At 39.8% G+C, this 26,209-nt stretch overlaps 1 protein-coding gene across 3 annotated transcripts in view; it reads left to right on the forward strand.

Annotated features, from left to right (window-relative positions):
* sfswap (splicing factor SWAP) overlaps positions 1 to 26,209 on the forward strand; it is a 127,922-nt gene that overhangs the window by 85,082 nt on the left and 16,631 nt on the right. For 2 of the 3 annotated variants that reach the window (XM_072587681.1, XM_072587680.1), the window contains exons 14-17: positions 1,142 to 1,330; positions 5,117 to 5,385; positions 7,675 to 7,806; positions 12,637 to 12,825. In XM_072587681.1, coding sequence (XP_072443782.1) covers positions 1,142 to 1,330; positions 5,117 to 5,385; positions 7,675 to 7,806; positions 12,637 to 12,825 — 779 coding nt within the window. The remainder of the gene's footprint in view (positions 1 to 1,141; positions 1,331 to 5,116; positions 5,386 to 7,674; positions 7,807 to 12,636; positions 12,826 to 26,209) is intronic. The other variant, XM_072587682.1, reaches the window with a different exon arrangement.

Below are 26,209 nucleotides of genomic sequence, written 5' to 3' on the forward strand. Positions count from 1 at the left end.
TACCATGTGCTCCCATCCGATTTTTATTCTTCTAAAGAATTTTGTTAAATTAAAGCAGTAAAGTTAATTTTAATATTATGTCTATATTTTTCAATGTCAGTCAGGTTATTGTGCATTTATGTTCTGTTTATAATGCATTGTTTCTTTCTTTCATTGGTATTTAACTCATTACATTTTTCTGCGGACTTTAATAATTATATCAGAATGTAGATCCTGAAAGACAGGTCTTTGTTATTTTAGAAAAAGCAGAATGCTTTGAAGAGTGATTTCATATTACTTCAGAGACCAGAGCACATCATTCACTACTTTTTCACCTCTTTGAGCTTTTCCAAATTCATCTTTGTAGTTAATATACCATCTAAGCTGTCTGGCAGCTAATGTTCTGATTCACTGGATGTTCTATCTCATTCTTTCCCTCCTGTTTCTTGATAGTTTCACCAAATTATAGGATCTTGTTTAAACTCTATATCCAAGCTGTTATGCTGTTATCTTTATAGCGGTGGATATGCTATGTATTTATCATATTTCATATTTCAGCACTTGCTTATTTTAGTATTAACTGAATACTGTGATCTTAGGTATGCAATTTGTGCTAACAGTAAAAGTTGCGGTAGACTTCAGTCCATGACTCATGTCTGCACATTCTGCACAATAGGTGATTAAGTTTAACTGAACATCAGTTTAGTTTACTGCATAGCAACCCTCAAATACTTCCAGTTTACAGTTCAGAAATTGGATGGGATGCAGCAGAATATGATGCATCCTGAAAGTAGTCACATTGTACATTTTTATATTTCGTCAGTATATATTTAGAATACAATGTGTAAAATGGAGATTTGTCAATGTTAGTTCGAGACATTGCCCACAAGTTGGCATATAACAGTTTTTATGTTTTAAGCAATAAGTTGTCTGTTTTTACTTGAATTTCATTTTGATAATAACGTTTAACAAACACTCCTGATATGTAACATTGTATTTTAGAATGCAGTGGTCCTGTTTTATTTAATGCTACTCAAGTCGGTTATAGCTTTCATCTGTGATTGTCATCATGCATTATTTTAGTGATAGAATTTCCTATTCATTCACAAGAAACTTAACAAATGCTTTGCACCAAAGTCCAAAACTCTCTATAATTGTTCAGATTGACAACAGTGAAGTGTTTTCCGCTAAATTTCATCAAAGACTCATCACAAAGATAAGCCCAGAAGTGGGAGGCCGTTCAGCCCATCTAGCTCATCCTGCCATAGAAACCTACCGTCCTTCTAATGCAACATCTAACTGTCTCCTGAATGATTCTGCCTCTACTACCCTGCCCAGAAGATCAATTCAGGTATTATTTATTCTTTGCATAAGATGCTGAATCCAGAATTGGTTTATTCCTGTGACTGTTCATGATACAGATGATATTCAAATGAAAATAGTGCTCTGATTTACCCTTTTCTGTTCAGTCTTATTTTTCTTGTGATCGTACCACATAATAAGTAATTCATTTGCAATCTAATTTGATATATTTAGGTCTGTTGTGCATAAATGGAGTACAGTACCTAGTATCACAGTTGTGCTTTATCATGTAACCTGGAAATTGCTCTAAGATTAGCTTGATTTCTTATTGAGGCAATGAGTGCAGTAATTTAACCCTGCTTGCCATTTTCCCTTCATCAGCCAATTCTCTGTGAATGCTAATATATACCCCCAGTTCCATGATTCACTACCTTGTGCATTACTCTTTTGTATGGCACCTCGTTGAATGTACTATGCCAGTTCATGTGCTGGCTCTCCTTTAACCCTACTAGTTAGTTTCTAAAATATGTCAATACGTTAATCTGTTGAATACTTTTTCGCTCATAGAAAGTCGTGATGACTGTCTCATCATATTGTGATTCTCTAACACATTGGGTAAATGCTGAAATTTGACAATGGTTGATGAAGGGGAAAACTGGCCTGTAGTTTCCTGTTTTCTCTGGCCCTCTTTTCTTGAGTCTTGATGTTATAGTTACTCACTTGCGTCCCTACTCGAATATTGAAATAGTACCACTGAACTGTTTTAGCAGTCATCACCTGTGGGAAAATGATAGTTGGCACATTACAAATGAAGTTTACCACTCTCAAAAAGAATGTACCTGTCATACAACTGGTAAGGTTTGAAAAATTAAAGCTGCTGAAAGGAATTATTAGGAGATGGTACTCTTGAAACTCCTCAGCGAGGACTTATAGGATTAAGAAAACGTGCTTTATTTGTGTAGCACCTTTTGTAATCTTGATGTGCCAAAGAGCTTTGGAGGCAATGAAGTTGAAATGCAGTCATTCTTGTAAGATAACGTGGTAACCAGTTTGTGCAGATCATGGTTTCACTAATAGCATCATGAAAGTGATCTGACAATCATCTTTAGTGATTAAGAGGTAAATATTGGTCAGGACATAATGGAGAACAGGTCAGAGACATGGTGAGATGGGAATGAGGCAGGTAAGCCCAGACTTAATTCTGCCTGTTGTGTTGATTGCCTGGAATGGTCCAGACACTCAGCCACTTTTCAGGAGGTAAAGTGAAATCCAGAACAGCTTCCACTCTGAAATGGTGGGGAGCTGATTGAGCCAAGTAAACGACCTATTAAGGCCTCCTCTCTCACACTGATAGGAGATATGCAACTTATAGTGCTGAAACTTGGCCTCTGGAAGGAGGTACCCTCAAGGACCACCACTTCATTTGCTTTTAAGTTCTCCCCCTCCCCCATCAAATCACTTCTGATTGCATTTAATACTTTCTCTTCGCTCACCATTCCCACTCCATGTCAAGTGGTTGTTCCAGGTGAAGTACTGCATTGTGTCCCACATTTGATGCTCGTGTTAATGTTCTGAAAATCCAGCCCATTAAACTAACACTGCTGCTTCTGTGAAGGATAAACAAGAACACGATCTGTTAGAGTTGACAGACTTGTAATTTCTGTGAAAATGATTTTCCTGCATTCGTAGCACAGTAGGCAGAAATGCTCCCCAAGACTAAGTCTAAAATATTAGTTCTCATGCACCTGTTTGGCAAATTTCAGGGGATAATTGCAGGATAATCACTTCTATGTATTTTACCCATAACCTATCATGCTAACCTTTATTAAAAGCTATTCCATTGCACATTATAAATGCTGGCTTCTCAAGCTGTCTATGCTAGAAGCGTCCTATAGTCAGTTTTACTTGTTTGTAATTGATCACTTCACTGCTAATTAACCACTTAATAGAGCAGTTAGCATTCTTTTAAGCACTTGCCAACAAAGTCAAAAGATTTCGAGAATACTGCTAGCGAGCTTTCAAGAGCACAGGATTAGCCCATCAAATTTTAGTTAATAAGTAAGCATAGAACAAAGAAAAGTACAGCACAGAAGTGACCCTTCAGCCCAAGATCCCTCTGTTCTTCCACACTGCCAGGAACCCTGTCTTTAATCCTATATTCAGCATTCAAGTTGGACCTTCCAAAATGCATCACTTCATATTTATCCAGGTTGAACTCCATCTGCTATTTCTCAACCCAGCTCTGCATCCTGTCTATGTCGCGCTACAGCCTGCAATAACCCTCGATACTATCAATGGCACCTCCAACCATTGTGTCATCTGCAAATTTACTAACCCACAACCTCCACCTCCTCATCCAAGTCATTTATATAAATTATAAAGAGCAGAGGCCCAAGAACAGAGCCCTGCGGGACACCACTCAACACTGACCTCCAGACAAAATACTTTGCATCTACAACCATTGTCCTACTCTCTGCCTTCTGTTAGCCAACCAATTCTGAATACAGACTGCCAAATCTCCCTGTATCCCATACGTCCTGACTTTATGAATGAGCCTACCGTGGGCAACCTTAATAAATGCCTTGCTGAAGTCCATAGACACCATGTCCACTGCTCGACCTTCGTCGACCTGTCTCGTCACCTCAAAGAACTCATAAGATTTGTGACACATGACCTGCCCCTCTCAAAGCCATGCTGACTGCCTTTAATCATGCTATGCTTCTCCAAATATTCTGAGGGATAGGATTTATGACTTCTTTCCAAAACCTTGCTGACCACAGACATAAGACTGACTGGTCTGTAATTGCCAGGGATTTCCCTATTACCCTCCTTGAAAAGAGGAACAACATTCACCTCCTTCCAAACCTCCGGTACAACTCCCATGGAGAGTGAGGAAGCAAAGCTTTCACCAGCGGCTTAGCAACCTCCTTTGTTGCTTCCCGGAGCAACCTAGGATCAATCTTAATGTTTGCCAAAATTTCCAGCACAACAACTTCATTAATCTTGATTTGGTCAAGACTCTATCCCAGCTCCTCAAAGTTTTAATTTACAACAAGGTCCCTTTCCTTAGTGAAAACCAAGTAAAATACTCATTTAGGGCTTCCCCTATCTGCTCAGACTCCACACACAAGTTCCCTCCGCTATCCCTGACCGGCCCTACCTTCTCCCTGTTCTCCCTGATCATTCTCTTATTCCTCACGTATGAGTAAAATGCCTTCGGGTTCTCCCTAATCCTTCTTGCCAAGCTTTATTGTGCCCCCTCATGGCTCTCCTCTGTCCATTTCTGAGCTCCTTTCTAGCAAGACTGTAATCGTCTATAGCTGTGCTAGATCCTTGCTTCTTCCTTTTGACGAGAATCTCCTCTGTTCTCGTCATCCAAGGTTCCTTAATCTTATCCCTTCTTACCTGTCTCAGAGGAACAAATTCATACATGACTTGCAACAACTGCTCCTTAAACAGTCTCCACTTGTCTGGTGTGCCCTTTCTGTGGAACAATTGCTCCCAGTCTGTACTTCCCAACTCCTGTCTGATAGCGTCATAATTTCCTTTTCCCCAATTAAATATCTTCCCTCTGTAACTGCTCCTTTCCCTCTCCAAGGTTATGGTAAATATGAGGCAATTAATAAGTAGCTGAGAAACAAAGTTAATTCTGAGATATATATATTTATCTGCTGTCAAACATTGGATAATTCATCGTTTTGTTGAGAAGCTGTAAATGCTTTGATAGGAAGCCATGGATTTGATTATTACAATATGCTTAGCTAGGAAGGAAAAACAAAAAGCACAACAGGTGTAGTTTGGAGTACATTCTAAAAATCCGTTTTCTTGTCCTTAGGTTGCCAATGAAATTTCTCAGAAAATTGCCGCCGCAGCAGCAGAAGCCAATACTTCTCAGCAAATTTCTACAAAAAGTGTAAGATCTTCAAAAGATAGAGAGAAGAAGAAAGAGAAGAAGCACAGGAAGAAATCTCGTTCTCGATCTCGGTCACGCCCTAGATACCGATTGAGGTCGAGATCAAGATCAACATCGAGGTCAAGATCTAGGTCACGGTCGAAAGCAAAACACTCGCTACCCAGCGCTTATAGAAGTGTCAGGCATTCGAGGTTTGTTAATCTTATTGAATATTCCATTTTGGAGGCTAAACCAAATATATCTACAACACAGCATCTTTGCTATGCCTGAAGCAATCTTTATTTGGAGATTGCCATTTGACTATGTCATTCAATGAACAGTGACATGTAGGTGGAGACCCTCTGGTCCATCCTACTTGTTCTACACAATTGCAATTCCTTGTATGTCACAATAACTACATCCTCCACCCTCTCAAGCCCAACTGATCTTCTGGCAGAGCTGAGACCTAGAACCGAGGTCATCCTTGGGAAAAATATCCTCCCTGTCCCATTTACATGATCAAACCTAGATGAGGAGATCACTCTGGCCTTGATAAAGTACCTATCCTCTTGTAAGATAAAATGTTTGCCCTGGGCAGAAATATGTCCACAAAGACTTAGAAGGTCCTTGACAGATTGTGTCCAGAAATCTATTTTTTCCTTCACGAGATCCAGTGACTTTGCATCCACAGCCTGCTGTGGTAGGGAATTCTACCCGTTCACCAAACTGGAGTTAAAAGCAATAATTATTTTCATCTCAGTCCTAGATGGATAGATAAACAAATCAATTCTTGCTTGAAGGAGTTCTTTGAATTGAGGTTCATCGTGTGACAGGAGTCTATTTGCAATTCTTTGGGGAGTTTGTGGTATAGTGGTAATATCAGTGGACTAGTAAACCAGTATTACAGGCAAAAATTCTGGGGTCATGGAATCAAATCCCACTTTGGCAGATGTTGAATATAAATTCAATGTAAAAATCTGGAGTTTAAAAAAGTCTAATGGTAACCACGTAATTACTATATACCCCCCTCTTTCCTCTCTTCCCCCCCCCCGTCTTCTGCATATATACTGACATTTTCCTAACTGCCATCAGTTCTGAAGGCGGGTCACCAGACCCGAAATGTTAACTCTAATTTCTCTCTACAGATACTACCACACCTGCTGAGCTTTTACAGTAATTTCTGTTTCTGATTTCCAGCATCGGCAGTACTTTTGGTTTTTATTAGGTATTAAAATACCATCTGGTTTGCTGATGTCCCTTAGGAAAGGAACTCTGCCATCCTTACCTGCTCTGTCCTACATTTGACTCCAGATCCACAGCAATGTGGTACTCTTGGGCAATAAATGCTGGCCTAGCCAATGGCACCCACATCCCATGAGCAAATGAAAGAATCTCTTGACATGCAGGTAACCCTCACAAAGCCATAGCTACAACTTGATGTTTCCACCAGCAGATGGAGCTTCATAGGACTCCCAGAATCTTAGATACCTCATACCCTATGTCAAAGGCAAACTTGTACTGGTTTCCTCTGGACAACATCATGGAAGATGCAGTAATATTAAGGGGTCAAAATTACAATTGTTTCTTATATTGTAGCTTTCCCACTTACTCTACTAACAGTTTTCTCCACCCCCCCCTCCCCCAAAAAAAACCTTTTGATGTTTTCAGAAGGTAAATTTGTGCACTAAGAAGATGAGAATTTTGATAGGATTTTTTTGAAGTGTTTCCAGATCAGTCATGATTTAGAAGCACAGCAATAAGATTAAGCCATTAACACCTCTGAGTCAATGCCCACATAGTTAGGTCATGGGTGACCTGTAAGTCAGCTGCCTTGTTTCATATCCCTTCTTGCATAAGAAAAGCTATTGTAAAATTTTCAAAATAACATCGCACTTGCATATTGGTTGAAAGAGTTGCAAATTTCCACGAACTACTCTTTATCTGAAACAATGCCTCCTGACATTATCCCTTGGCTACTTGCCCTCACTTCTTCCCCCTTGTCAAAGTTATAGCTGCAATTTCTACTGTTTCAGATATTTCCTGCAACATTAGGTGTAAAACAATAATAATATTTCAAATTAAATCAAATTCCCCCACCAACTTCTCATTTCCTTTTGCCTTTTTTAAAGCAGCTGATAAGAGATTACCTGTAGCTGGTAATTTAGTATTTATTGTCTGCTCATGAAATGCTTTTAAATGGGTAGCAACATGACCCACAGTATGGAATTCTCCTAATTAGGATGTTTTATTGGATCTGGTAATTCATTCTTGATGTATCACTTGAAATCTTAATTTGTATTCTAATAATATAGCTTGTTTGATTTAATATGCATCTAGAAGTTTATAATGCAAGAACAAGTATTTGCCATCTTCAATGGAGAACCATCACAAAGCTTCAGTACACTTTAACGGAAAGAAATGGTGAACCAAAGAGATTGAGAAGAGTAAAACCAGTTCGATACCTATATAGACTTAGTAAGCTATATCTTTCTTTGCTGTAGATCAAGATCACCTCATGGAAGGAGAGTTCAGGTTTCAGAGAGACGGCGGGATGAGCGAGAGAGAGACCGAAATGTTCCCAGTGCCTATCGAGTTGGTAACAGCTCAGATATAAGTAGCAGAAAAAGATCACGGTATGTTTTACCACATTGCAAAATCTCATAGATCCCATTCAATCCTTAAATGGGGTGGATTCTATGGTGATGAAACCTTTGTTGTTCAATAAGATCATTGGAAATTTGTACCTTTTCCATTTAAAGCTATTAATCACTGAGCCATAATTCTATACTTTACTTGGATAGCTCTTTCAATTTGTATAAATAGACGTAAATGTGTTTTATAATTTAATGGAAACATTTACTGTTTCAGACATTAGTTATATTGTAATTGTTGCCTCAACACATTTCATTAAACAGGTAGTTTTAATGACATTACTTATCAGATAGGGAGGGCTTTTCCTGATCCTTTCTGAGGGTAATTGTAACCTGTCAGGTGGGGATAAAGTCAGGCTTGTTTTGATTAAAGTTTTTTCACAATTTCAGGTACTTATGTTTAACTTATGTGAAGGTTTGACGCAAAAGCTTATTGATTTAGGGAACTATGTAAAACTATATCAGAAATTAGCAAGGATGGAAAACATTAAGAAGTATTAGAGGATAGATGTGTATGTGATATTATTGCAAGTGCTATAGGAATCACACTCCTTAGCATTAGTAATCTGGATTCAGAAGCTGAATGCATCTGATCATATTTAGTGGTGGGTAATGTCTTGCTAAATTGGCACAATAAAGCATAGCTGGCGGCTTGGGAGCTATCGTAAGAGTTGAGTAAAATCTCTGGTGAGTATGCTACCTTGGTGATTATGGTATTCTGTGAGCTCAATTCAAATCAGCTTTTGCTTCTTGTGCAGGGGCTGGTGGGCTGTCACTAGGCACAAAAACTGGATTCTCATGAAAACACAACAGTTGCATTAAAATAAGGCACTACAGATGCTGGCAATCTGAAGCAAAAAAAGCATGAAATCGCTGGAGAAACCGAGCAGATCTGGCAGCATCTGAAGAAGGGCTACTGGAATTGAAACATTAACTCTGTTTCTCTCTCCATGGATACTGACAGACCTGCTGAATTTCTCCAGTTTCTGTTTTTCTTTGCAATCGTTGGATTACTGTCCCAAAGAGAAGCTGCCACCTCTCACTCTTTTGGCTTGCATGTGACTTAGTATCTAAAATTGATTCCTGATGCTGTTGGGGTAACTAAGGATGAAATTAGTTGCCTTACAGTGATTATATGTAATAATGTTTCTACAAATGAGCACAATAATGGGCATTCTGCATGATGTTTAAATTTCTAATGACATCGAATGATCATGCACTCTAGAGGCAGAATAACCTCCTTCAGTGCTGTAATTATTCTGAGAGTCTACTAAAATGACAAGAGGGACTAGAACATTGAATTACATAATCAAAGACAGGGATAGCTGTGTTCAAATTATCCAGTAATATGGTCAGGTGATAAGTGGCGTACTCTGGAGTTCGGTACACCTGCGCAGAACTGACACTTTATACCCTAAAAGGTATTGCTAATGTCAATGGACTTGCATTTCCAAGGTGTAGGCCAATGCTTTGAGAACATGGATTCAAATCCCACTCTGATAAGTGGCAGGATTTAAATTGATCAATCTAGACTTGAAATCTAGCCTTGAATAGTGACTATGAAACTTACCTTCAGTGGTTGTTTTTAAAAAGCGACCCGTCAGGTTCATTGTCCCTGATAGAAGGAAATCTGCGGTTGTTACCTGGTTTGTGACTCCAAATTCACAAACTTACCATAGTCCCAGAGGACTATAGGGCTACTCTGTTGTGACAGCAAGGTGTCTGGTGTAAAGTTTAACCTGAGGATCACCACACCTCAGGTGAGGGGCAAGGTAGAGGAAACTGGACCTTCACAGTGACCTCGGCCAGTACAAACATTGAACTGGCATTGTTGTTGGCACTCTGCATCACAAACCTGTTGTCTGGTCAACTGAACTAACCAACCCCCACCACAATATGATTGACCAACTGAACTAACCAACCCCCACCACAATATGATTGACCAACTGAACTAACCAACCCCCACCACAAATATGATTGACTCTTAACTGCCCTATATAATGACCTAGAAAGCCACTTGGTTCAAAGACAATTCGGGATTAGCCACATTGCCATTAATGCCTCATTCCATGGAAGAGTGAAGGGCTTGAGCTACTTGACAAGTATGTTTTGCTCCAAAAGGTTCCTTTTAAGTAAGGCTGACATAATGGAAGTAACTTGTGAAAGGAAAATAATGTTTTCATCTGTTTTGTAATAAAGCCATTAAATTTAGGTGTAAATACTAACTCCACGGTTTCATTTAATCAGCTTTTATCCTGAAAAATATGAAAATCTTGGATATGTTTCCACCAAGGTTTATGCCTTTATCAATTTAAATTGTCATTGATGTTTCTGTCAAACTCTTGCCAATTAGTCTCATGATTTATCTCAAAAAGAGACGATGTCTAAGAACCTGTAAATTCCTTCAGGTTTTTGCATAGCATCCAATAGAGTTAAAGTGCTTGAACTGAGTAAACAAGAACATTATCATGAGCACGTCAAGTTTCAGATTTTGGATATAATGGAATTCTCGTTTTAAGTTTGCTTAGTCAAAAAAGGCTGAGCACAAATGTTTCTACTGCATTAAATGAAAAGTTACTTGAGCAGAATTCAAAGTCGACCTGATATTTGATTAAATGGATGGATAATTTTACTCAATGCGCACTTTTCAATTTTTAAAATGTATCTATTGAGAACTATTTAACAGTTAATATTCGTGCATATCATTCTGACTGAAATGTTCTTGATGGCTTTAATAGTTGTGATTATTTTATTCTCTATTTTATTTTCTACTTTGTTCTAAATTCACTCAGTACATTTAGTTGACTCATGCAACATTAGACCATAAAAGCTTAAACTGTAGGAGTGCAAGTGGACCATTCAGGCCGTTACATCTGTTCTGCCATTCATTGTGATCATGGCTGATCTGATAGTCCTCAACTCCACTATCTGCCTTTTCCCCATAACCCTTGATTGACTTATTGATTTAAAATCAATCTAATTCAGCTTTGAGGATACTTAATGACCCAATCTTGACAATCCTCTGAGAAAAGTAATTCCTCATCTCTGTCATAAATGTGCAATTTTTTATTCTGTGATTATGCCCTCTGGTCCTAGACTCTGCCACAAAGGAAAGCAACCTTTCCACATCTGCCCTGTCAAGTACTCCAAGAATCATGTATGTTGCAATAAGGTAACCTCTCGTTCCTCTAAATTCCCATGTGTACAGGTCCAACCTACTCAACCTCTCCTCAAAAGATAGTCCTCAAATAAATACCCTATATTAACTTTGTGGATCTTCCCTGGACTGTCAGCATTGCCAGTCCCTTAGAAAAAGGAACCAAAATTGGTAAGGATTCCCGCTGTGCTGGTAAAGTTTTAGCAAAACTTCACTATATTTTACTCCATTCCTTTACTCCTCCAACTAAAGGCTAACATTAGCAGTGTGAATATATTTAGCCTTGTAAGTTGTTTGGTCTGAACTTCCAGGCAGCTAAATGCCTAGACAGTCCTTTTAGTGAAACTGAAGTAAATGCCATTAATGCTCACATTCTAAGGTATAAACAAAAGAAGGAGCATCTTGGAGGGTCTGAACTAAAAGCTGAATATATTGGACATGTTCAGGTCAGGCAACATTTGTGGGAAGCAAAGCAAAGTTAACATTTCAGGTTGATAACCTTGTAATCGAATGTGAAGAAGTTAGAGGTTTACCAGTCTATAACCAAGTGCTGAAATAGGGAAAAGGGAGGTGGTGGACCAGGAAAGAACAATGGAGAAGGATTGTGTTTGGGTGGAAGTCAGGGGTAATTAAATTTGAAGAGTCTGGTTTCTCTTATATAAGAGGATTCTTCACCAGAACTGTTCATCTCCATAATTGAATTAAACCCTTTAATACAAAGTTGAGCATGTTTCTTCATTGAATAAGTTTGCTTTGTGTTATCTGACTAGATATTTGTGTTCTGTTACTTCTGAATTAATTTGATTCAAATGGTAGGAGCAATAGAAAGAATGACTTGTATTTACATAGCGTGTTCATGTCTTCAGGATATTTTTCACTGCTGCAAAGTAAATTGCTTTTGAAAGGTAGTCACTTTTGTACCATATGCAAATATAGTATATCCAGATTGTTGCACAGCAGGTTTCCAAAAATAACATTCTGTTCAGTAACTTGGTGATTTTGGTTAACCCAATTTTTAGCATCTCCACTATAGGTAGCTGAAGGCACACCTCCTAATGCCACAAGCTTCTGAATTCTCTCCCTTCGTGCAGAGATTTGTATCTCTCTGAGGGGATAAGTGGAAGTTCAGGTGCTACCGTTCATACAAGATGTGAAGCACTCTCTCAATCCTACATTGAAGTATTTGCATAGATGACATATGCACATCGCTGCAATGGGATTTGAATGCATAACATTTAAATTTAAGAAGTGAGAGTAATACTATTGATCTATGGTTAATGCCAAAATTACCGTTTCTTCCCTGTGGTTACCATTGAGAATAGCCAGGGGGACTTTATCTGATCCCCTAACCTATGATCACATACTCTATTGACACATAGGATTTTTCATGAATGCAACATTAGACATCAGATTTGATGTTTTTGATAGCCTGCCAACAATTGACTCATGGTGAGGGTTCACATGCGAATGCTGGAGGGTTGTTTTGGATAATTAAATCATCCTTTCAGGAGGAAGGAGATGAAAAGTGCACACTGTGTGGCAAGTTTCTTGGTAATTTACATCCTGAAATGGCTTTTATTGATACACTTTATGCAGAGGTCTTGTTCATTAAAAGAAGTGCTGTACTTATGTTTGCAAAAATATGACTCATTCAGGTCTCCATATGAAAAGAAGAAGAAAAAGAGTTCAAAATCTCATCCCAAGTTAAAAGAAAAATCTTTACGTTCACGCTCACGATCTTTATCACCAAAAAAGTCAAGTGTAAAATCTTCAGCAAGAAGTTCAGCACACTCAAACAGCTTGTCTCCAGCAGAGAGCAGAGATTCCAGTCAGGATCATTCAAGGTAAGATATTCTTTACATCTTTGTAATGCATAAGATGATATTCAAAGTAAACTTCATTATGTAGGTTAAACTTTGGAAGTACAGTGGCTGAATGATTTATCAACAATATATACAAAAAGCTTATCCTAGTTATTTTCAAGCTTTCTAAAGCTACTCTATTGGAGCAGCATAGATGCTTGTAACATTCAGGTTAGCTGGCCAAACGTGATGTAGATGGATGTAGGTTTGCTCACTGAGGTGGGAGGTTCAATTCCAGACGTTTCGTCACCCCACTAGGTAACATCCTCAGTGGGCCTCAAGTGGAGCAGTGTAAATAATTCCTGCTTTCTATTTATATGTTTGGGTTTCTTTGAGTTGGTGATGTCATTTCATGTGGCACCACAGGAAATGACATCACCAACCCAAACATATAAATAGAAAGCAGGATTCATGTACACTGCTTCACCTGAGACCCACTGAAGAGGTTACCTAGTGGGGTGACGAAACATCTGGAAATGAACCTCCCAGCTCAGCGAGCAAACCTACATCCGGAACCTCAACCTGAGCTACAAATGCTGTAGATGTCTGGAATATATATGTATATAGACTTGTCTATCTCTGATCATTCCAGGCTATGTATACTACATGTAGGCTGATGAATTGTCTATCTGATTCATTCTCTAATTAGCTAATGTGTACGCCTTTACATGATTGTTGTGAGAAATTAAATGTTTTTCAAATCAATATAAATACTTAAAATTAAAATTCCCTCATGTTAATCTCAATGTATAAAATACCTTGTCATTTGGAATATTGGAGAAAAACAATAGGAACGAGCGTCATTTAGGTACCATACAGGAGTCCCATTGGTGATGTGGTCCTTGTTTGTCTACATTGTTCTTGGAGCTATACAATGAAATTTTATCAGACCCGAAATCACTTCTGTTAGCAAATCTGAAAAAACGTTGGTCTAGCATTTAGTCATTCTTTCTTGTTTTATTCAGGTTAATTTTATTGATCTAACACTTCATAAAATAACCAAAGTTAATAAGGTGGCCATAAAATTATAGGATTTTGTAATAGATGTCTGAACTTAATGCTTTTTGTGTTTAAGTTCATTGGTTGAATTCTGCATCATTTTGGGTTGGTTTGGCTTTGGTTGGTAATATCTAAGAACCTTCTTTGTAATTTGTAAGTTGGTTGGTCCTATTTAATGTCCAAAAGCTGGGAGATGAATGGTTCTGTCTTTGAACTTTGAAGTGTTCCTAGAAGTACGTAGTCTACTTTAAGATGAGCAGCAAAGGCTGTAATCATACAATCAGAGAACATTTCAACAAGAAATTAGCCATTTAGTTTACGAAGTTTGCGCTTTTGTTTTTTATCCTATGATTCACTCATTTAATCCTATTCTCTATCTCATTTCCCATACACCTCAATATTGCCCTTTGTTTCATACCGTGCAAAAATGATTTGTACTTTAAGAAGCAGTTATGCAAGAGAAATCCATGTTCTAACTTCCATTTGTCAAATTCTTACTTCCTTTTTTAAGTTGTTTGTGATGAACTCAGTTTGCGATTAACTTTTGGGCTATGGCGTTGTTACTTTATTGTTGACCAGCATCCTATTGAAAAAGCAGAGGATATTTGTTCTGATTTGCTACAAACTATTTGCTTCAAACTATTTCTCTGTGAGTAGAAGATTTGGAAATGTAACTTTTCGTTGCTGACAACTATGTTGAGTTTGGTTGAGAAATTAGCTTTTGGCTTACCCTTCAGTGGTGCAGATCCCTGTTCTAACAGGTTCTAGAGTAAAACTGAAAGTTTACCATTTAACAAAATATACAATTACAAATGAGTAAATATGTAAAATATGTAATGAAGTAATAGAAGACGGATGAAGTAAGGCAGCCTTTGAGTACAAAAGACTAAAGGGTGTTCTAAAGTTGTTTATAGGATTTGTCAAGGTTTCTACAGATAAATTATTTCTTCTGCTGAGATAATCCAGGATTTCAGTACATAATTGTAAGATAGAGCCAAACTGCATGGAGAAATCAGGAAGCACATTTTTCACGAGGTAGAAATTGTAAGTTCTCTCCACAATTAGCTCACTCCCAAAGGTGCTGCAGATGTTTGAAGTTAGTGTTTCTTGACTGTGATTGGTGGACAGATTTCTGTTAGGTAAAAGTATCAATAGATGTGGAAAAGGAGAATCTATTATTTGAAATAATAATGGAGCACATCAAGGAGTTAAATAATCTACATCCAAGATGACTTTTAACTATTTTGCAAGTCCTAAATATAATAGTATAATAATAAAATTGCGCATGGCACCTTGGCACTTGATAAAGGTGTGTACAAATGAAAGCAAATGCTCTGTCATTTAAATCCTCCCTGTAGCAATTCAGAGTCCCCCACCACTACTTGTTGCATGATCTAACAGTTTTTTTTTCATGATTACACTTTCTGGAAGATATTAAAAGGTGCTTTCTAGTTTCAATATTGGCTTTACCAAACTATTAACTTGTTTAATTATGATTAAAATTGCAGTGATGCTTGGAACTGATCTTTTCTCTTACACCTACATTCTTTAATAGCTCTGTAGACCCCTCTTTATTTGTTTTTCTCAAAGCTTGGGAAGACCAAGTTGCTTTTTTTTTAAAAAAACATTCTTCCCCAACTCTGACAAGAGGAATCTACCTCATGGCCCTCTTCAAGTTACATTCAGTCATTCGGTGTTCACCAAGAGGGGGACACAATGGTTCGCACTGCTGCTTCACAGCGCAAGGTACCCGGGTTTGATTCCAGTCTCTGGTGACTGTGTGTGAGGTGTTTGCATATTCTCTCTGTATCTATGTGGGTTTCTTCCCACAGTTCAAAGATGTGCAAATTAGGTGGATTGGCCATGCTAAATGCAAAATTGCAGGGATAGGGTAGTGGTGTGGGTCTGGAAGGCATGCGCTTCAGTGGGTCAGTATAGACTCGATGGGTCAAATGGCCTGCTCCCAACTTTAGGGATCATGTGATTTATAGTGTGCCACAATTAGCAGACTTCTGTAAGACCGGGTCAAGGTGCTACATATGGCCTCAGTCTGGTGTAATAAGATCAGAAGACAGAATCAGAAATCAGACTTTCAGTCCATCAAGTCTGCTCCATAATTCAATGTGATCATGGCTAATATGAACATCTTCAACTCTGCTTTTCTGCTTTTGCCACATAACCTTGATTTCTTAACTGAATATACTCAAAAGGCCAGCCTTGACATCCCTTTGTGGTAAATAATTCCATAGATTCACTCAGAGAATAAATTCCTCCTCATCTCTGTCTTAAATGCATGACCCCTTATTCTGAGATAATGCCCTCGTGTCTTGGACTCTCCCTTTATGGGGACTCTCCTTTCTTAGCATTTATCCTGTCAAGTTCCATAAGAATTTTGGATATTTCAGTAAGTTACCTGCCATTCTTCTGAACTGAGTATAGGCTCAACCTACAGAACCTCTCCTCGTAAGACAGTTCCTCTACATCCAGGATCAGCCTAATGATCCTTATCTGAATATAACAGTATTCCAGCTGTGATCTGACTAATAACTTTAACTAATGGCCAGTATTCTATTTTTCTTGCCAAATGCATGACCTCACATTTTGCCACATTATTTCCCACCTAATGTTTTTGCCCGTTGGCTTAACTTGTCTATATGCCTCTGTAGACTCTGTCATCCTCACCATTTGCCTTCGGACCTACTTGTGTCATCTAAAAACCTGGCTATAGTATATTCATATTCCTCCAAGTCATTAATATATGTTGCTGTTGGTCTGGTGTCACATGGAGGACAGATAAGGGGTGACTGGCAAATTCCTTCCTGAAACAACGTTAGTGATCCAGGTGAGTTTTCACAACAATCGATGGTCACAGTCACAGATGACTTGTGTTCACTTCCAGGTTTATTTGTTTTAAGTTCCACCGGTTGGTGTAATTACATTTGTACTCATGTCCCCAGCATTAATATCTTGATTACTACTCCACTTACTATCGTACTACCTTCCATCTACTACCTGTTGTTTCCCCTCAATCAGTTGTAGAATCATAGAGATGTACAGCACAAAAACAGACTCTTCATTCCAACTCATTCATGCCATCCAAATATAGAATCGTAGAGGTGTACAGCATGGAAACAGACCCTTCGGTCCAACCCGTCCATGCCAACCAGATATCCCAACCCAATCTAATCCCACCTGCTTGCACCCGACCCATCTCCCTCCAAGCCCTTCCTATTCATATACCCATCCAGATGCTTTTTAAATGTTGCAATTGTACCAGCCTTCACCACTTCCTCTGGAAGCACATTTCCATACATGTACCACCCTCTGCGTGAAAAAGTTGCCCCTTAGGTCTCTTTTATATCTTTCCCCTCTCACCCTAAAACCTATGCCCTCTAGTTCTGGACTCCCCGATCCCAGGGAAAAGACTTTGCGTATTTATCCTATCCATGCCCCTCATAATTTTGTAAACCTCTATGAGGTCACCCCTCAGCCTCCAACACTCCAGGGAAAACAGCCCCAGTCTGTTTAGCCCCTCCCTGTAGCCCAAATCCTCCAACCCTGGCAATATCCTTGTAAATCTTTTCTAACCCCTTTCAAGTTTCACAACATTTTTCCGATAGGAAGGAGACCATAATTGCACGCAATATTCCAACAGTGGACTAACCAATGTCCTGTACAGCCGCAATATGACATCCCAACTCCTGTACTCGATACTCTGACCAATAAAGGAAAGCATATCAAACGCCTTCTTCGTTATCCTATCTACCTGCGACTCCACTTTTAACTTGCACTTCAAGGTCTCTTTGTTCAGCAAAACTCTCTAGGACCTTATCATTAAGTGTATAAGTCCTGCTGAGATTTACTTACCCAAAATGCAGCACCTCACATTTATCTGAATTAAACTCCATCTGCCACTTCTCAGCCCATTGGCCCATCTAGTCAAGATCCTGTTATAATCTGAGGTAACCTTCTTTGCTGTCCACCACATCTGCAATCTTATAACTATACCTTTTATGCTCACGTCCAAATCATTTATATAAAATAACGAAAGGTAGTGGGCCCAGCACCAATCCTTGTGGCATTCCACTTGTCACAGGCCTCCAGTCTGAAAAACAACCTCCCACCACTATCCTCTGTCTTCTACCTTTCAGCCAGTTCTGTATCCAAATGGCTAGTTCTCCCTGTATCCCGTGAGATGTAACCTTGCTAATCAGTCTCCCATGGGGAACCTTGTCGAATGCCTTACTGAAGTCCGTATAGATCACATCTACCGCTCTGCCCTCATCAATCCTCTTTGTTACTTATAGAGTCATAGAGATGTACAGCATGGAAACAGACCCTTCGATCCAACCGTCCATGCCGACCAGATATCCCAACCCGATCCAGTCCCACCTGCCAGCACCTGGCCCATATCCCTCCAAACCCTTCCTATTCATATACCCATCCAAATGCCTCTTAAATGTTGCAATTGTACCAGCCTCCACCACATCCTCTGGCAGCTCATTCCATACACGTACCACCCTCTACGTGAAAACGTTGCCTCTTAGGTCTCTTTTATATCTTTCCCCTCTCACCCTAAAACTATGCCCTCTAGTTCTGGACTCCCCGATCCCAGGGAAGAGACTTTGTCTATTTATCCTATCCATGCCCCTCATAATTTTGTAAACCTCAATCAGGTCACCCCTCAGCCTCCGACGCTCCAGGGAAAACAGCCCCAGCCTGTTCAGACTCTCCCTGTAGCTCAGATTCTTCAACCCTGGCAACATCCTTGGAAATCTTTTCTGTACCCTTTCAAGTTCCTCAACATCTTTCCGATAGGAAGGAGACCAGAATTGCATGTAATATTCCAACAGTGGCCTGACCAATGTCCTGTACAGCCTCAACATGACCTCCCAACTCCTGTACTCAATACTCTGACCAATAAAGGAAAGCATACCAAACACCTCCTTCATTGTTCTATCTACCTGTGACTCCACTTTCAAGGAGCTATGAATCTGCACTCCAAGGTCTCTTTGTTCAGCAACACTCCCAAGGACCTTACCATTAAATGTATAAGTCCTACTAAGATTTGCTTTCCCAAAATGCAGCACCTCACATTTATCTGAATTAAACTCCATCTGCCACTTCTCGGCCCATTGGCCCATCTGGTCCAGATCCTGTTATAACCCTCTTCGCTGTCCAATACACCTCCAATTTTGGTGTCATCTGCAAACTTACTAACTGTACCTCTTATGTTCACATCCAAATCATTTATGTAAATGACAAAAAGTAGAGGGCCCAGCACCGATCCTTGTGGCACTCCACTGGTCACAGGCCTCCAGTCTGAAAAACAACCCTCCACCACCACTCTCTGTCTTCTACCTTTTGAGCCAGTTCTGTATCCAAATGGCTGGTTCTCCCTGTATTCTGAGAGATCTAACCTTGCTCATCAGTCTCCCATGGGGAGCCTTGTCGAACGCCTTACTGAAGTCCATATAGATCACATCTACTGCTCTGCCGTCATCAATCTTCTCTGTTACTTCATCAAAAAACTCAATCAAGTTTTTGAGACATGATTTCCCATGCACAAAGCCATGTTGACTATCCCTAATCAGTCCTTGTCTTTCCAAATACATGTACATCCTGTCCCTCAGGATTCCCTCCAACAACTTGCCCACCACTGACGTCAGCCTCACTGGCCTATAGTTCCCTGGCTTGTCCTTACCACCCTTCTTAAACAGTGGCACCACGCTAGCCAACCTCCAGTTTTCCTTCACCTGTGACTGTCGATGATACACATAGCTGAGCAAAAGGCCCAGCAATCACTTCTCTAGCTTCCCACATTTCTAGGGTACACCTGATCAGGTCCTGGGGATTTATCCACCTTTCTGCGTTTCAAGACATCCAGCACCTCCTCTGTAATATGGACCTTTTTCAAGGTGCCACCATCTATTTCCCTACATTCTGTATCTTCCATATCCTTTTCCACAGTAAATACTGATGCAAAATACTCGGTTAGTACCTCCCTCATTTTCTGCGGCTCCACACAAAGGCCACCTTACAGATCTTTGAAGGGCCCTGGTTTCTCCCTCGTTACCCTTATAGTTTTGTAAAAACCTTTTGGATTCTCCGTAACCCTATTTGCCAAAGTTAACTCATGTCCCCGTTTTGCCGTCCTGATTTCCCTCTTAAGTATACTCCTACTGCTTTCATACTCTTCTAAGGATTTACTCGATCTATCCTATCTATACTTGAAATATGTTTACTTCTTTTTATAAACCAAACCTTCAATTTCTTTAGTCATCCAGCATTCCCTATATCTTCCAGCCTTTCTTTTCATCCTAACAGGAATATACTTTCTCTGGATTCTCATTTCTGCAGGCTTCCCATTTTCCAGCCTTCCCTTTACCTGCGAACATCTGCCTCCAATCAGCTTTTGAAAGTTCTTGCCTAATACCGTCAAATTGGCCTTTCTCCAATTTAGAACTTCAACTTTTAGATCTGGTCTATCCTTTTCCATCACTACTTTAAATCTAATAGAATTATGGTCACTGGCCCCAAAATGCTCCCCCACTGACACCTCAGTCACCTGCCTTATTTCTCAAGAGTAGGTCAAGTTTTGCCATCCACATACTGAATCAGAAAATTGTCTTGTACGCACTTAACAAATTCTTCTCCATCTAAACCCTTAACACTATGGCAGTCCCAGTCCATGTTTGGAAAGTTAAAATTCCCTATTATAACCACCGTATTATTCTTACAGATAGCTGAGATCTCCTTACAAGTTTGTTTTGCAATTTCCCTCTAACTATTAGGGGGTCTATAATACAATCCCACTAAGGTTTTGGATTAGTGGTGCTGGAAGACCACAGCAGTTCAAGCAGCATCCGAGGAGCAGCATATTTATTAGTTCCACCCAAATAACTTCCCTGGATGTGTTTCCAGGAATATCCTCCCTCAGTGCAGCTGTAATGCTATCCCTTATCAAAAACGCCATGCCCCCTCCTCACTTGTCTCCCTTTCTATCCTTCCTGTAGCATTTGTATCCTGGAACATTAAGCTGCCAGTCCTGTCCATCCCTGAGCCATATTTTTGTAATTGCTAAATTAATTTAGTTTCATTTGCCAGCACTTGGTCCATATCCCTCTAAACCCTTCCTATTCATATTCTGATCCAGATGCCTTTTAAATGTTGCAATTGTACTAGCCTCCACCTCATCCTCTGGCAGCTCATTCCATACATGTACCACCCTCTGCGTGAAAAAGTCGCCCCCTTAGGTCCCGTTTAAATCTTTCCCCTCTCACCCTAAACCCATGCCCTCCAGTTCTGGATTCCCCACCTGAGGCAGTCGATTTACCCTGTCCATGTCTTGCATGAGTTTATAAACCTCTATACAGTCACCCCTCAATGTCTGATGCTACAGGGAAAATAGCCCCAGCCTATTCAGCCTCTCTGTATAGTTCAAACCCTCCAGCCCTGGCAACATCCTTGTAAGTCTTTTCTGAAACCTTTCACGTTTCGCAGCATCCTTCCTATAGCAGGGAGACCAGAATTGTGCGCGATATTCCAAAAATGACCTAACCAACGTCCTGTACAGCTGCAACATGACCTCCCAATTCCTGTACTCTATACTTTGACCAATAAAAGAAAGCATATTGAAAGCCTTCTTCACTATCATATCTACTTGTGACTCCACCTGCAAGGAACTTAAGTTCTTAGGAGCTTCTGTTACCTTCGGCTTTTATCGAAGACTTTCTTTGGGGGAAAAAATGTATCTGATGTTCAACTGCAATATAGCCGTCACCTCCAAAAGAATCAGTGAAATTAGACAGATTTCCCTCTGAAATGGTTAGCTATTAGATTACTTTCAAGTCGATCTTTTTGTATTATTGGCTGTATTTATTGACAACAACACGCGTGCAGAAGTATCCCAGCTGCCAAGAGCAAAAGTGGTGCTGCCTGTATGATCACATGTCAGGCAACAATGTTGTGGAAGGTGGCTTACACACCGAAGAACTGCAAATGAGTCTTGGTGTCTGCTTTATTGAAAAAAAAGTTGTATAAATTGAGGTGCCAGGTCCCAACCCAAGCAGGACTATGAGGGGCCCGTATCTATTTCAGGAGACTTTCAGAGCTCAGTATCAAACCATCTGTGGAGAGAAAGCAGAGTTACTGTTTCGAGTCCAGTGACCCTTCAGAATTAGACCTGCTGAGTTTCTCCAGTAATTTCTATCTTTGATAACCATCTTGGTATTGGCAATTTCTAGGCCAATTGAACTTTAGATCTCCATTTTATTTAATTGCCTTTTTTTAAACTGAAATACAGTAATGTTGACCTGTTTCTAATTCAATGAGACCTCACCTTTTAATGTATCATAATGAAAGCCAGCAGTGAGTAGGTTTGACTCCTGGTCTCACCTTAAAGTATGCCTTCCATGCACTTCTGTCAAAATAATTGATTTTAATTGTAGAGCTTGATTGAATGGGTATCAATGCAGATACTCCATCAATGAATGATTTATTGCGTTTATTTTTGCTTTGTTCTTATCTTCAATTCTATTTATATCCTTCAGGACTCTCAGTTCCCCATTGATAGTTATCTTGTTGTTTTAATACGATTAGACATTCGTGCTGTCACAGTTGGCTTCCTCAGCATGTTCATTTTTTTTAGTTCCGTCTTCCTTCAAACGCATTTTAATTTGCTCAAACTGGTGGTAATACTGAACAAGTCAGATCCTAGAATGAAACCTGGTTTAATAGATCACATGTTTAATTTTTGCTGTTGACTAATCGGATTAGTAATCACCGAAATCTACTCACAAGAAACAACAGATGTTCTTTAACAATAGATGAAAGAAAAAGCTGAACGTATGATAGTTAAAAAGATCTTCATAAATAGCAAGGCTATCTTTTCATAAATTTATACATCCATAGATTCCCATTCGGCCCAATGAAGAACATCCAACATAGACCCATTCCTCTACCCTATCCATATAACCATGCATTTCCCATGTCTAATCCACCTAGTCCATATACCCCTGGACACTGAGTCATTTCGCATGGGCAATCCACCTAACTTGCACATCTTTGAAACCAGAGCACCCAGCAGAAACTGGGAAGATGTGCAAACTCCATACAGACAATTGCTCAGGGGTGGAATCGAACCCAGGTCACTGGCACTATGAGACAGCAGTGCTAACCACTGACCCACCATGCCACCCAGTAAATAATAGCCTAAAATATATGAGTGAAGACCAGGCTTAATATCGTCCTTTCCCCACCTAGCTGTGAATTCCAGAAGTGAATTCATTAACAAAAGGACCAAACGTGTTTCTGTGGCTGATAGGATAATCTGATATCTCCCTGTTGACAGAGTCAAGATCTAAGCAGCTATAGAATATTGTTGGGGAAGTTATGAATATCAGAAACAGTGGCATACTTTAGTATCAGTCATGAGAGGGGAGGGGTGATCAGGTTTACAGAGGTAGAAGCATACCAAAATCCCAGTTTCTTCTGGTGACACAAGCCAGTAATGCAGACATAAGTATTTTGACTAGCCTTTTTGGAAAAGGAATATTTACTGGTCCTGGTCCAGTTAAGGTTTGAATGGTTCAGCTTTCAGAAGCTAGTTCTAAATGTCTTTCCTGCTGAATCATTCTCCAGGTTCCAGGTAAATACCGGAGAATGATTCAGTAGGAAAGACGTTTAGAACTAGCTTCTGAAAGCTGAACCATTCAAACCTTATCGGGACCAGGAACAGTGAATATTCCTTTTCCAAAAAGGCTAGTCAAAATAGTGACCTTGTGGCCATCGAAGGGTTTTGATGCCCATCAGGCTCGTGATGTTTTTCCTGGGTTGAAATCTTGACCTGGTGTGCCTTTAATGTGGCTCCAGATCCATAACAATGTGGTTTAATTTTTAACAGTCCTCAAATGACCTAGCAAACCTCAATTGTCTAAGATGACTAGAAGGTTTCAAGACAGAAACAAAATCAGACAGATCACACTGCAGTAGCTCAGTTACCAGAAATAATGGCAAACCCATGTTCATTCTGCCAACTTGTCCTTAGTAACAATTGGGGGCTAGCACCAAAATTGGGAGAGCTGTCCCAAAGACTTCAAACAACAGCTTGACAGTCACCACTCATGGAACCGTGGCTGAAAGGTATAGCTTGTCCCACCAGCGAAATGGTCTTCAGTCAGGAAGAGACTTGCCCTGGTAATCCTCGACATTGGGTTCAGTCAGTGAAGTTTCATGTCATGAAGTCCAACATGTGCAAGGAAGCCTTCTGATTATCAATTATCAACATACCCCACAAGCTGATAAATCTACTTTTCCATGCTCAAGAGCACTCAGGAATAACACTGGGTGACAATAATACAGAAAGTAGTCTGGGTAGAAGACTTCAGCATCCATCACCAAGTGTCGCAGTAGCATCACTGTTGACAGCGATAGCAAAATTCTAAAACAACATAGCTCCGAGCATGTACCAGCAACAGCCAGGGAAGAAGAAAAATGACTTGATTGCATCCTCAACAATCCATATGTTGCAGATTTACCAATCACAATATCAGGATGAGTTACCACCAGAGCTGGACACCCTACATCATTGTGGCACCACCACTACACTTGAGATTTGAAACACATGTAAGCAACCTAAAATTGGTCAACCAAGGCTGTTGGATATCAGAATTATATTCTATCACTTTAACTTAAGGTTCACGAATTTCCTCACTCCACAATTGTCAAGCCAGGGATCAGTCTTTGTTTGATGAATGTGTAGAGGGCATGCCAGGAGCAGCATCAAGGATACCTAAAAATGAGAGAGAAGCTATATGATACAACTACTTGCATGCTAGACAGCAGAAGCAGCATATAACAGAATGCACTGAGCAAGCTCATCAACAAATCAAATAATTTTTGCAGTCTAGCCAGATGTGGATGGTGGACAATCAGAACAACCCAACAAGAGGCAGCGGGTAACTTGATAACTCAATTCTCAACAATAGGAAGCACAGAAAGCACTTAATACAAAAGGCAAACTGGTGTATTCGCATAATGTCTTCAGTCGGAAGTATAAAATGTAAAATCCTTGGCCCCTTCCTAAGGGACCCATCGTTACATATTCAAATCTTCTGAAAACTTGACATTCCAGGGTGATATCAAGAAAAGGTAGTAGACACTAAGGTGCTATGAGTCATGACAACATTCAGACAAAAGTGTGGAAGATTTTTGCTGTAGTATTAGTTGCTCCTCTAACAAAGGTGTTAGAGTACAACTAAGATATTGACATTTACCTAACAAATTGGATGGCAAGTCTAACCTGGCTTAATAGTGCCCCAACCTACTTTTAATCAATAAAATGATGCAAATGGTCATCAACAACGAGCACTTGCTTACTGGTCTCATTTAGGTTTTGTCAGGGCCACTCAGCTTCTAACCTCAGTGTAGCCTACCTATGAAATATGACTCCTATCTGCACTCTTAAACTTTTTACTTAACTGACTCTTTCCAGTTTCTTTACCTTGGACTGCTGAGACAGCTTTGCAGTTCCATTCTGAATAACAGATATGAACTTTCTACAGTTGTGATGGCCTAAACTTTTTCAGTTTGAACAATGTGAAGATTTCTATGCAGTCTCTCCTGACTTTGAACCTCCACAAACTAATAACACCACAGATAGAGTGACTGGGTTTTCTGAGCTAAAACTTGATTCTCCCTTCTGAACTGAGCTGAACCCAAAGCTAAAACTAATGACTTCCTGGCCAGTTGTAAACTCAGTAGCATGAACATTCCATCTGTTAGCATGACAGGGATCCTGCCAGGCACCTGCTTTCTTGCAATTGATGTGCTTAGATCACTGTTTCAAATTACCTGACCTGTTTAAAAATGTTACCTTCACATCAATGATCTGCTATTTTAAAATGCAAATCCCAAAATAATATACCAAATTGCCAAATGCCATGCATATGGTGCCATAATATGTATGTTACTGGACTGGTATTCCAGGGGCCAATTTCCCATTGTGGCAGCTGAGGAAATTTAAATTTGCCCAAGTGATTAAATCTGGAATCAAAAGCAGTAATAATGATTCAGTAAAGGGAATTTTTTTATTATTCACTAGGGAGACATGGGTGTCACTGGCTAGTCAGCATTTATTGCCTGTCCCTACTGCCCTTGAATTGAATGGTTTGCTGTGCCATTTCAGAGGGCAATTGAAAGCCGGGCAGTTGAAAGCCAGCCAGATTGCTGTAGGTCTGGAGTTACATATAGATCAGGTGAGGATGGCAGATTTCCTTCCCTGGAGGACATTAGTGAGCCAGATGGGTTTTTCTGACACTCGGCAATGGTTTCATTGTTATCAGTAGACTCTTAATTCCAGATTTTA

This window comes from Chiloscyllium punctatum, chromosome 17 (assembly GCF_047496795.1).
Source record: "Chiloscyllium punctatum isolate Juve2018m chromosome 17, sChiPun1.3, whole genome shotgun sequence".
In the NCBI taxonomy this organism is placed as follows: Eukaryota; Metazoa; Chordata; class Chondrichthyes; order Orectolobiformes; family Hemiscylliidae; genus Chiloscyllium; species Chiloscyllium punctatum.